Genomic DNA, 13352 nt, shown 5'->3' on the forward strand with positions numbered 1-13352 from the left:
TTAGCTTCAGTTTGGTTTTATCTTTTGCCTGTATCGCTTGGTTTGGAATTTTATACAAATGTTGGTTTTGGTTCGGTTTCCGAAAACCATAACCATTGTAATGTAAATGATTTCTTATATAAAGTGATTCAAATTATTGTGTAATTGTACTACTCCTTACTCATGTTTTCTCTGTGAGTTTTCACAGATTGCCAGAATTAATTGAAAAATATAAATTTGTAATTTCTTAATATAACACAAATGTAGATATCTCTCAGTCTAGTAATTCAATTCTAAAAACGTTTACTTTATTGCATATAACCATAGATATGCAAAATATAACAATTTAGATGTGTGCAAAAATGTGGCTCTGGCTTTCACCATCTTTGTTGCTATTTGAACATGCAGACACCAGGGGGTGCAGTCTTTTTCAACAGCAATTACAACATTTGGCCACTGGGTCTACTATGCCAAAATCCTCCTATAGATCTATGTAAATTAAAACAAGGGTTGCACTTATATACTGTAAAGCCATAAATATTTGCGAACAAAATATTTGGCGAATCACACCCATAAAACTTATTTTGCTCCAGAAATGTTGGCAACCTGTTGCAATATACGAAGTATGTATTGTTAATGGAATTTGATATTTGTACCAAAAATGTTTGTAGTTTTTCGCATACGTGAAAAACGCATAATAAAAGGCTTGCAAATATTTATGGCTTTACAGTATTCCTTTTTTGCACCCCCTATCAGATTTGCTCTGCTCTATGCACACTAACAATTTGAACCTAAAAATAGAGCAGTACTGTAATAGAACCACTTTTTATACAGCTCTTTCATATAGCCTTCCTTACATATTGATTGGCAGGCTGATAGTCTTTCCAGCATCCAAGTTCTTTCTAGAAAGTCATTCTAGCAAATTCAATATGCAGCCATTTGTTTCCCATTCAATGCACTTTTACAGTGCAGTCTTTTTTTATAGCCTGCTTCTGAAGGAGTTTTTTATTTTACATAATCGCATTAGAACTAAAAATCATATGAATATCCTTACACAAAAACACATACACACACACACACACACACACACATAGATAATTAGTGTGGTTATAACCAACATTTAACTCTAAACATTCTATTTCCATTGGTTAATCAAAAGTATATAATCCCAGTATGAAGAAGTCTATTGATTATTGACTGATTATTGTTTCAGTCTCATTACACGAGAACACTATGATACATGTGGGCAAACGACTACATTGATTTTTACCCTAGCATCACAAGGGCTGACATACCTATTGGTTTTCTTATGGAACAACATGTATGGACATGGAACAGGTATAACTGGCACATTCAACTCCAGCACACATGTATAAACTACTGTAATAATTAGGGGTGTGCAGAATATTTGTTACTCATACTTGGTATTGTCTTTAAGAAGTATTTAATGCCAGGTATCCAATAAATCCATTCACAACATTTAGATTTCAGTCAATGACAATTAACCTACGCATTGAGTGTTTTAAAAGCTAATTGGGAGATAATTTCTCTCTCATCCGGGGCGCCTGCATTTTTTGTGTAAAGGTCATTGCACACTGGATCTGATATGTCATTTATCATCATCCATCATCCGAAAACTCGTCCATCAAGTTGATTGCACATTGAATGCGTTAAAATCACACCAAAAATGGCAGAGTTACCGTCAACCAGCTCCAGCAGTGATGATGAAGAATATTACTTATCCTGTGGACTCAAAGCCAAAAACACAAGAAGATTATTGAATCCTCTCAATATTAAAGAAGCGTAAATAGCTGGGGGAGCATCACAGGCTGATACAGGAGCTCAAATTGGACAACATAATAACAAGGTTAATGGGGAAAACAGCCCTAATGTCACAATTTGAACTTCTGCAATTCTATGACTATATTTCAAACATTCACTCCTCTAAAAAGTTACCTTCTTCTCTTGGTGTCCTTGTATTTTTTACGTGCTTTATTATACAGTTCTTTGCAATGGTAGTAGTTTTCCATTGGTCAATGTCATTTTTAACACGTCAAAATCGGATCAAACCGAACTTGTTTCAATCCCTAAATTGACGCATCACCGTCGGAAGACAATTAGGAGTGTGCAAGGCGCAATAAGGAATGCACAAGATTTTTTTTTTCTTCTTAGCCGCACGGATGCATGATCAGATCCAGTGTGCAATGGCCTTTATGCTGGCATACTGAGGCCATAAATTGACAACTGTAAACGTGTGGGAGACAACTTTTTCCGTCTTGGAATCAACACGTTGTGAATGGATTTATTGGGTACCTACTGATAAACTCTTCCTAAAGACAATACCGACTATCAGTAGAGGGTATCTTGCACATCCCTTGTAATAACACTGCAGGATGAACATCAAAAGAACACTGTAGAACAATGTAAACATACGTCACCTTGGAGAATGGCTCAGCCTAATAAGAAGCTATTTTCACAAATGGAGTTTGAGTGAGTGTTTTGGTTAGATGTTGGTACTACAATCATTTGCTCAATTACCTGACAGGTTCTTCCCGCGTAATAGTAAATGGCACAGTTCTGATCGATCCAGTCATTAGTCTTTAGAAATGATTATTCTGTTTCTTATTGTTCCTGTGTGCATCCCGGGTTACGGAGTCCCCATCAGTAAGTAAAAAGTCAGTGCGACGATGAGGAGCAAACAGAAGGGAGAGGAGAACATCTGATAGGCTGCTGAGGGCATGAAGACATCCTCGTATTTATAGATACTGATCATGTGATCTGACACGGGCGGGGCATCAATGTCGTGCCGAGTGATTGAACCTGCATCAGGCAAGCATGACATAGAGACAGAAAAAGAACAATACAAAACTTAATGGGTGCTTTATTCACAAAAAAATAACAGATGGGATATTATATACAGGGTGATTAGAAAGTAAGTTTACCACGTCAAACTATTTCAGCTATGTAATGGGATTCAGTAGTCTTTTTTGCAAATATACTCAGTGCGTTAAGGTTAATGAGTGAGATTGAAGAGTTGCTGGAGTCACGACAGTGTTTTGAACAATAGATTAGGAGTTGGCTGCCAACTATAACGTGTGCAAGGCTTTGCATTGAGTCTAGCTTTTAAATGACAAGGTTTCTGCAAAACAGACAGCAGTTCAGAGGGAGACAAGCTGAGACACAGGAATCTTGTTCCATTGTTGACCTGTGCTAAAAAAAATGTATAACTATTGTTACAAAATACTTGAAATTGGCTGTGAACATGCCATAGATAACATATAACCATGTAGCTTTTAGTTTTGCAAGAAGAATTAGATTTTGAGCATTCATCAATTATCATGATATTATCAATAATCTGCTTTATTCTTGATTATTTCTTGTGCTAAAAAATATTTAAAATATTAATAATGATTGTAAGATGGGCAATAATCATCTTTCTGACAGTCAAAACTAGCAAAAGTCCACTGCTACCGAGATGTTCCTCTCTCCTGTAGAAAACGGGTTTATCCATAAAGATTGTATTTAGGCATCGGACAATTATTATAATTCAAACCACTATTGTGGGTTGAAAACCGTAGCATGGCTTTATTTTCAAAAGCAAACAAGAAGAAGTGAAAAGCAGAAAAAAAGAATGTGTGAGAGAGAAAGAACTACTAACTCAGAAGAATTTAAAAACTAATGAGAGTTAAAACGTGATTAAAGATGATTGTGATTATCTGATAATATTTAGCCAATAATCACTAATTGAACATGTCGTTATCATACAACCCTACAGCATATTTCAGTGTCCTCTTCTGGTAATGTAACAACAAGAAGAAAATAATCCCAGCTTCCCTGCACTTCATGTAATTATTTTTTTTATATAGGGTTAGTACTCATAACATTCCCTTACCTTGAATGGCTGGTCCCCAAGCAAACAGGTAGTACCAGCTCAGGTGCAGGTCCACAATAGTCTCCTCCCGGGAAACATAAACCGGACGCTTGAACCTGCAGGTCACTCGGTTGTTTTCAAATATCCCCTCCTCATCCCGTGCTGGGTTCCTCTTAATCTCCTTGGCCCACTGCCCCACGTTGTAGAAATGATGGATCCGAACCCTGCCATTGTCATCGTGGACACACCCCATGACATCATCGCCTCCCTATTAAAAATCAACCGGGCACAAATAGTGGTGAGGGCATGGCTGTAATCGCAAAGAAAGGATAAATGCACATAATTAAGTTGCCCTCAAACCAAACTCAGGCATTTACTGTAGGGGTTTATAGGTAAAGGCTACACATCCCCCTTCCGAAACGACTCCGTTATAAGTTCAGTTCTTGGATTTTGAGAATAAATTTTAGATCATAAAGACTGCCCTTTTTTCCAGTCAAGGTCAAAATATGTTTATTCTGGTTCTTACCCAGTTTTACAACATACCCCATGCTGTAGTCTAAAGTTGTTTATTATTTTAACTGGTGTTTTTTTTTTCCTTTCAGAAAAAAATGTATGACTTTGCAGCAAAAAAAACTTTGAGAATCTAGCCCTTAAAGTAAGTAGATCTGGGAGTAATATGCCCAATGCACCACATGAATAAAAAAAGAAAAACATTACTACTTGGCATTGACTGATTAGTGCTTTTTTTAAAAAAAATTGTAATCGCCAATTACTTTTCTTATTTTCTCCCCAATTTGATATGTCCAATTATTTTTATTTCAGCCGGCTCACTGCTGCCACCCACGCACTGACATGGGAGGGACCAAGATGGACACATGCCTCCTCCGAAACAGGCAGGCCCGTAGGCACCCGACCAGTCGACAGGGATTGCAAGTGCATGGTGAGCCGAGGACACCCTGGCCGACCTAAGCCCTTCCCACCTGGGCGGCACTCGGCCAGTTGTGCCACAGTTGGCAGTGGAATAGCCTGGACCCAAACCAGCGACCTCCAGGCTACAGGGCGCATCCTGCACTCCACGTGGAGCGTATTTACAGGATGTGCCACTATGGAGCTTGTTAGTGCTTTAATTGGGACCAAACCAAAACACAGTTAAACATAAAAACACGTCCAGCTAATGAAGCCTACTCACCATCTTCTTATCAGATGAAAACCCGACTGCCACCCAACCATCAGTGTCCGCACTCAACTCAAACTCGACATCAGCCCCAATCCTGCGGTAGCTGAGGAAGTAATCACAGGTCTCTGCATCACAACCTGGCTTCCCGTACCTGCACATGGAAAAAGGCAAGAGAATTAACAGAAAGATATGTGGAGCCTGCAAGAAGCAACCAAAATACAGTGCCTGTAGGAAGTATTCATCCCCCTTGGAAATTTTCACAGTTTGTTGTGTTACAACCTGAAATCTTGATGCATTTACATGGGATTTTTTTTCCTTTGATTTACACAACCTACTCAACACCTTCAATGTGTGAAAAAATGGGGGTGGGAGGTGGGGGGGAATGACACAAATCAATTAAAAATAAAGACCTGAAAAGTCTTCATTAGATAAGTATTCACCCCCTTTGCTGTGACACTCCTAAATAAGCTCAGGTGCAACCAATTGCCTTCAGAATTCACACAATAAGATAAATGGAGTCCATCTGTGCGCAATAAAAGTGGTTCACGTGATTTCAGATTAAATACACCTGTCCCTGGGATAAAGTTGTGGAAAAACACAGATCAGGGGAGGGGAACAAAAAGATTTCAAAGGCATTGAATGTCCCTTGGAGCACAGTCAAGTCGATCATTAAGAAGTGGAATGTATATTGCACCATCCATAATCTGCTTAGAGCACGCCGTCCTCCCAAACTGAGCAGCTGGGTAAGAACGGCATTGGTCAGAGAAGCCATCAAGAGGCCAATGACAACTCTGAAAGACCTACAGCATTCCATGGCTAAGATGGGAGAAACTGTCCTTGTGTCAACAATAGCTGAGGTACTCCACAAATCTGGCCTGTATGGAAGAGTGGCAAGAAGGAAGCCATTTCTGAAAAAAAGCCCATGTAAAATCCTGCTTGGAATTTTCTAAAAGGCATGTGGGTGACAAAGATTCTGTGGTCCAATTAAACAAAAATTGAACTATTTGGCCTAAATGCAAAGCGTTATATCTGGCACAAACCCATCACAGCACATCAGTCAGGTTACACCATCCCTACTGTGAAGCATGGTGGTGGCAGCATCATGCTATGGGGATGCTTTTCATCAGCAGGGACTGAGAAGCTTGTCAGGGTAGAGGGCAAAGTGGCTGGAGCTAAATGAGGAAAACCGGCTTCAGGCTTCAAAAGACCTAAAACTGGGATGGAGATTCACCTTTCAGCAGAACGATGACCCCACGCACACAGCCAAAGCGACACTGGAGTGGCTTAAAAACAAGAAAGTGAATGTCCTAGAGTGGCCCAGTCAAAACCCGGAATTTAATCTGATTGAGAATCTATGGCAAGACTTGAAGATTGCTGTCCACCAACAATCCCCATCCAACTTGACAGAGCTTGAACAATTTTTCCAAGAAGAATAGACGAATATTGCATGATCCAGATGTACAAACCTGGTAGATACTTACCCCAAAAGACTCACAGCTGTAATTGCTGCCAAAGGTGGTTCTGCCAAGTATTGACTCAGGGTGGTGAATACCACTATGTAACACAATTTTTGTTCCTGAGTAGTAAGTGTTATTTCCTAATTGCTTATGCCTCAAAAGTATAGAAAATGGCTATTATTCCCCACAAACTTTGCTTTTGTGACCAGGACAGTAATATTTTGAAATGTACCTATTTCCAATGAGAAAACGGTCTTTTCATTCACATAAAGTCAGAAAAAAACAACATATGAATCCAAATTAACATGTATTTATACTAAAGTAATACAAAAATGACTACAAAAGATTTAGAAGTGAGTAGTTTTTCGGGACTTACAATTATACTGTAAATCACTTTCACGAATCAGCCCCCAAATGCAGTCTCCCATCATGTTCTCGTTATAGTGTCCTTGGTAGCGGAGTTCAAAGTCCAGTATATCCTGGTGGAAGCGCTCGCCTTGCTCCTCCAAGTACGCTCCCATGTTCTACTTGAATTTATCAAGATGAGCATCAAGGATATGGACTTTGAGGGACATCCTACAGCCCATTGTGCCGTAGTTCTTCATCACAGTCTCAACCAGCTCCACATAGTTTTCGGCCTTGTGATTGCCCAGGAAGCACCGAACCACTGCGACAAAGCTGTTCCAAGCCGCTTTCTCCTTACTAGTGAGCTTCTTGGGGAATTCATTGCGCTCCAGGATCTTCTTTATCTGTGGTCCGACGAAGACACCGGCTTTGACCTTTGCCTCAGACAGCTTAGGGAAGAAGTCTTGAAGGTACTTGAAGGCTGCCGACTCCTTATCTAGAGCTCTGACAAATTGTTTCATAAGGCCCAATTTGATGTGCAGTGGTGGCATCAGCACCTTCCGGGGGACCACCAGTGGCTCCCACTTGACGTTGTTCCTCCTCACAGAGAACTCGGTCCGCTGTGGCCAGTCCTGCCTGTGGTAGTGCGCCTTGGTGTCCCTGCTGTCCCAAAGGCAAAGATAGCAGGGAAACTTGGTAAAACCGCCTTGGAGACCCATCAGGAATGCCACCATTGCAGCCTCTTGATGCCATCTCAGAAAAATGCAGATATGTATCCATTTAGGCAGCTGGAGTTAAACTGAACTGGTGGGCTTAAGGCCCCTGTATTTATACTACTATTTATATTACTGGAAAGTTCTAGAAAGTTCTAGAAGTTACTCCAAGTTTACTCAGCACTGAATCTATCTGGAATGTTCTGGAAAATAGGTACATTTCAAAATATCACTGTCCTGGTCACAAAAGCAAAGTTTGTGGGGTATAATAGCCATTTTCTATACTTTTGAGGCATAAGCAATTAGGAAATAACACTTACTACCCAGGAACCAAAAAAAAAAAAAAAAAAAATTGTTACACGGTGTACTTATCTAACCAAGACATTTCAGGTTTTTTTTATTTTTCATTAACTATTGTTTCACAATAAAAATTCTCTCACATTGCATTTAAATACATAAAGATTTCAAGTTGTAACATAACAAACTGTGTCATTAGTCCACTAGACCAACATTTCCAAAAAGGCTTCTACTGTACTTGGAGACAATAGTCTTCCTCACTAGCATAACATCCTCAAGTTTGTATCAGATTTTTGCCACTCAGAAGACTTAGCTCCTTGTACACTTGATGCATCCTGTAGATATAGCTATTATATGGCAATTGTTCTGGTCTTTTCTTTAAGGTCCCTGAAGTCTTTCTCACAGGAAAAAATATTAATGGCTGTAGTTTTACATTAGTGCCACAATGTCCTATGCCATTAAAATATAGGAAGATCTTACCTGAAGCAGCCCTTCGTTACCCCACAGTCACTCACTTTGATTCTGGCGAAAGGATCTACAGGAGGTGCGGTAGGGAAAGGATAGCCTGTTAGGTGAAAATGAAGATGCTTCAGTTCAGACTGTGCCAGTGAAACCATTACAATATTACTGTAATGCACTACTACTGCATACTGTATACACTGAGCACTGTGTATTCTGCAGGTGCTTGTTTAAGCTGTTTGAAAGGATGGCAGTAATAATACATATGATTTTAGGGGGATTGTGCACAGTTCAGGTGCACTAATACATTTAAAATGATTTTTAAAAAATACATTTAGTTGCTTTTTGGAGAAATTATTTGCGTCTTATAAACATGTAACTGTGTAAGCATTTATCGACACAAAAATAATGAATTCCAATAACATAGACAGCATAACAACCACAGATCAGTAATAATAATAATAATAATAATAATAATAATAATAATAATAATAATAATAATAATAATAATAATAATAATCAGTAAATGTGCTTAGGGGGCAAAAAATAAGTCAAGAAGTTAAAGAAATCTTTAACTGGTGGAGTGAAATCACTTGAACACATGTAAACTCCTAGACGAGCAAGGTCAGAGCCCGGTGCAGCTGGGTGCTGACCAAGGTGCTGATTCTGTAGCCGAGGTCAAACTCGCATCAACAATGAATAACCCACAGGTTACCAGAGATTGCTCGCATTGGGTAATCAATCCCATTGTCATGTACTGAATATGAATTGGATTATAGGTGTTTCTAATGTTTCATGTCTCACAAACGTAAACAAAACTATTATTTTGTGGATTCTGAATTCCTGGAGTTTGACAATAGAGGCAGTGTCGGCAATGCAGACAGGGGCAGCCTCCATATACCCCCAGATTGTGACACACTCAATAGATCGTTCTAGAGAAGGTCCTTAGCAAGACACTGAGCGGTTTTCTAGATATGTGCATAACTGTAAAGTGTAAAGTGTACTGGGTTTTTATTTATACAACGGGGGGGGTGGGGGAGGTGAAGCACAAAGCAGTCGTGTTTCGTCATTAATTAACGTAGTAATTATAGTGCGTATTTATTGTGCCAGCATCGAATAAACTACTGTATGATCATATACTGTACATGAAAAATGATACAATCAATAAGGTTGAATGATTATATATATATATATATATATATATATATATATATATATATATATATATATATATATATATATATATATATATATTAACACGTACCATTTGATTTTCAAGGCCGTTAAAATACACAATTAGGCAGCTCTCTATTCATTTTCACTCCAGATGAATAAAATCTGCTTTTACAAAGATGACACAAACATCAAAACATAGCCTGACCAGACACTGTATCTGATCTTCTTGAGTGAGGTGCCCGGACCCGATGAAATCAGAAGCGAACGTACTGTAAGAATCCTGGTTCTGTCCTTCGAATCCCGGCTCGCCCTGATCCCCGTGGTCGCTCCTCGCTACACTGTCGTCTGTAGGGCTAGAAGTGACTCCATGCCAGCAGCTCAGGAACAACAGAAGCAGGAGCTGCAGCTGCAACAGCATTGGCGTGGACATCACAAAAGCATAAAAGAATGATGGTTCTAGTGGAAAATACTAAGAGGCAATGGGAATTGATGCATACAAATGCATTTGAGATCCAGTTTATCTCAACATCATATTTATTTGTTTTTAGTACTATAAATACCGGTGCATTACAACAAACTACGACTATTGTGCGTGGGGGTAAGGGGCAAACTATGCGTGTGTGGGGTGGGGTCATGTAGGCAAAACCAAATCAGAATTAGGGGATTGATAGATAAATAAAATGCATATATTTTAAAATCGTTCATCCTGGGGAATAGGTTTCTCGACTGAAACTTAAAAAAACTATACTAAATTAGACAATTAGTAATGCCTTGATTTTCACTTGGTGTTTCTAGTAGAGATTTATATTAAAACCCCTCATAGTCTCTCAAATCGTATTGCCTACATCAATACAATCTGAGTCTCTATACTGTAACTGTGACTGATCCCTTGTTAAAATCAACCATTTACTGCAGAAAAATACAATTAATTTATAGGTAAAGTACCCCATTTAAGGCTATTAACACGTGAAACATAAGAAAACAGTGTTTTTGAATGAAAGTGTTTCTACAATTCAACAAAACAGAATAAGTGTCTGATACGGAAAACGATTTTTAAAAACACTTCCTTTGCTGCAGTTTGTTCAGCTTAGTAAACAAACCCGCTTTAAGGTTCCCGTGAGTGTGAAACAGCTTTAGGTATTTTATCCATTCGTTTCTTTTTGAGAAAAAAAAGTTTTACATTTTACAGTATAGCATCTAATTGTACATTTCTCAAACTTTAATGTTGAATGTGAAAATAAATGTAAACTTTGAAATTGTAGGTTTTGACTAATTAAATAAAGTATTTAAGAGGTCTATTTTATCAAGAAGATGGATAAACCACATCTCGATCCACAGCATTGGGGTATTGTCGAGTGCTATAACGACCAAATGCAGTGTGGTTTAATCAGTAAAGAGTAATCAGCCCAGCAACAGGAGTTGTATGAATATCACATTTATTTATTTGTTTAATTAAAACAGGTTTAAAAGAGCTTCGATACGTTGTTGTGTACAAGAGCCTCTATTTTTCACCATTTGTTACATCCAGGAAAGAGATGTTTATACGTATATGTACTTTACATCGGCTGCTGTATCACACTAGACAGCGCTCTACAGCCGTTAGATTTAAATGCTGAGCACGAGAAGAATTAGAATGAGGGAGTTGAAACTAGATATATAAATCGGATTTAAACTCCGGTGAAACAGTGAAATACTGAAAGGATCAAACTGATATTGAAATAATTAAGCAGACTAAAAACATCAACTGCAGTGATAAATTAAGCCAGACATTGACTTAGTACAAGTATTGTACTTTAAACAAATAAAATAGCCAGTGAAGCAAACCAAGTAAGGAAAGATTGGCAAAGATGAGCTTTCAGTTAGAGGTAGGCTACATGAATACTAATGCTACTACTATTAATATATAATATTGTGACTTGTTGAACGTATTAGTTAAATTGCAGATCATACCAGTGGGTTGATTATATCCCACACTGCCACCTGCTGTCTTTAATATCACAGTAGACAATCTAAACATTTAAACTGACAGTCAAATATGTTTTTTTTTTTTGTTTTTTTTTAAAGATTACGTGTACCAATTAAATTTTCTGTTCAAATGTTTATTTTTCTAAATAAAAAGGCAGAAAAGGTGTATAAATATATAAAATGTAAAAGAAAACACTTCCAGGGAGGCCTCAGAACATACAGAAATACTCAGTTCCTGATAAAAAAAATTCTTAGGTTTTACAAAATGTATTTGTATTCGTTGGGTCTGGGTTCTCAGTCAGGCTGCGTAATATCATGGGGGTGGGGGTGGGGGTGGGGGGTTTCAAGTGATGTTTTTCCTAGGGATGGCAGTGTTACTGTTTAGCAAGCTTTTCTGACGATTATCGTATCTTTGACTAATCTTTGCTATCATTGTAAATTAATGGGAAATGGAAAAGAGATTGCCAGAGTTGTGACCTTTTCCTATAATGTTCTGTTTGACTTGATGGCTATGGTTCTGTAAGGTATATTAGTACCCAAAAATCTGGATTTTGTCTGCACCTCGAAAAAGTAACTAGGTTTCAAATATGTTGGTAATGTTTCTGTAAGTCTTGAGATTGATAAAGTTTCTAGAACGTGTGTACCACACATGTTTTGTAAACAAATCTAAATTTAAGGTCTGAGCACAAAGTGCTTCTTGCCGAGTGGCTCTCTTAAAAGGTGGTGTTGAAAACTAGAGCCGCTATGTCTAAAACATTAACAACGTGGAGAGTGCTGATATCAAGCTTTAATTAAAGGGAAGTTAATTGGAATACTTTCGTGTTTCATCACCTCTGCCCCATTTTCGAGAAACTTGTGGATTTTTCTTCAAAACACTAGCCTGCGACCTTGGATACAATAACATTCTCACAGGCTCCTGCTGGTGATTGCAGTTAGAACAAGCGAAGCTACAGAGGAGCACAGACAACTGCAACACTTTCTTACTCCACTGTTCCTTGCTCCACTGTTAAAGCACCAAATCCTCAACTGACTTTTAAAGAACTGGTTTGATGAGTATAAACAGGTTCACATAATATTACTATAGACTGGGGTTCTCTTAAGACATTAAATAAATTGATTGTTTGATTTAACCCTTTGATTATTTTCTCTGATTGATGCCATTCTGTAACTTTATGAACTGCATAACTGAATCACTTCTTTATTCATCTAACTATTCTGTATTCAGTAACCTGTTTTACTTTACCAGTGTTGTTATATATTGTTATTGATACATCTTTGTCATATATTTGAACTTTTGAAGTATAGTGGTTGGATTTCCCTGGTAATTTGAAACTACCATACTCCTTTATTAAATTTAGAGGATGATGGTCTTAAATCATTTTACACCCTGAATATTCATCACAGTTCATACAATAATGTAGGGCATGATGAGAACAAGGCACTGGGCGGGAATTATGCAATAACTACAAATGATTCAACTGCCTTTGTAAAATATATTTTAATCATGTCATATTTGTAAGTATAAACGACAACGGCCTGTGCGGGTCCCATGAAATATAATATAAGAGCATAAGAAAAGTTTGAGAACAAGAAAAGACCATTTGGCCCATCAAGGCTCGTCCCATTTTCCCTACTTGGGGGAACTCATTTAAAAGCACAGAATCTAGTGTTTTAGATCCTACTACTTCACCTGGTAGGCTATTCCATGCATTTATAATTCTTAGCTTCCATTAATGTCTTCTTGTTCTTCTCTTTGTGCTAAATTTGAAGTAGTGTCTTGGTTTAACTTTAAAAAATAAACTGCACATTTCCAATTAATTGTGGAGTTCTTCATTGAAAAAGTGGCAACTCAAAAGTACAGGGTCGAGCACATGATGATGTGAATGCTCTAGCCTCAAATAAAACTGAGGAAG

General features: G+C 38.0%; 1 protein-coding gene across 2 annotated transcripts; it reads right to left on the reverse strand.

Moving 5' to 3' along the window:
* Positions 1–642: 642 nt before the first annotated feature.
* On the reverse strand, positions 643–10079 carry LOC121314697 (DOMON domain-containing protein FRRS1L-like). Of its 2 annotated transcripts, none has more exons than XM_041248218.1 (5): positions 9745–10079; positions 8320–8374; positions 5040–5178; positions 3872–4118; positions 643–2799 (listed from the first exon to the last, which is right to left on the reverse strand). In XM_041248218.1, exons 1-5 carry the CDS (start codon positions 9902–9904, stop codon positions 2627–2629), a joined length of 774 nt encoding a protein of 257 aa, XP_041104152.1. In that variant the 5' UTR covers positions 9905–10079; the 3' UTR covers positions 643–2626. The 2 variants fall into 2 exon arrangements, with proteins under 2 accessions (XP_041104152.1, XP_041104151.1); XM_041248217.1 differs by having other exon boundaries at positions 8320–8404.
* Between the last annotated feature and the right edge of the window lie 3273 nt (positions 10080–13352).

The sequence above is a fragment of the Polyodon spathula genome, chromosome 4 (assembly GCF_017654505.1).
Source record: "Polyodon spathula isolate WHYD16114869_AA chromosome 4, ASM1765450v1, whole genome shotgun sequence".
NCBI lineage: Eukaryota > Metazoa > Chordata > Actinopteri > Acipenseriformes > Polyodontidae > Polyodon > Polyodon spathula.

Excerpts from the sequence above, each read along its gene's own strand:
- LOC121314697 (XM_041248217.1), bottom strand. The coding sequence starts at position 9,904 with ATGTCCACGCCAATGCTGTTGCAGCTGCAGCTCCTGCTTCTGTTGTTC. Across the intron at positions 8,405-9,744 it reads ACAGAACCAGGATTCTTACA|GCTATCCTTTCCCTACCGCA; the intron begins GTACGTTCGCTT and ends TTCACCTAACAG. Across the intron at positions 5,179-8,319 it reads GTAACGAAGGGCTGCTTCAG|GTACGGGAAGCCAGGTTGTG; the intron begins GTAAGATCTTCC and ends TTCCATGTGCAG.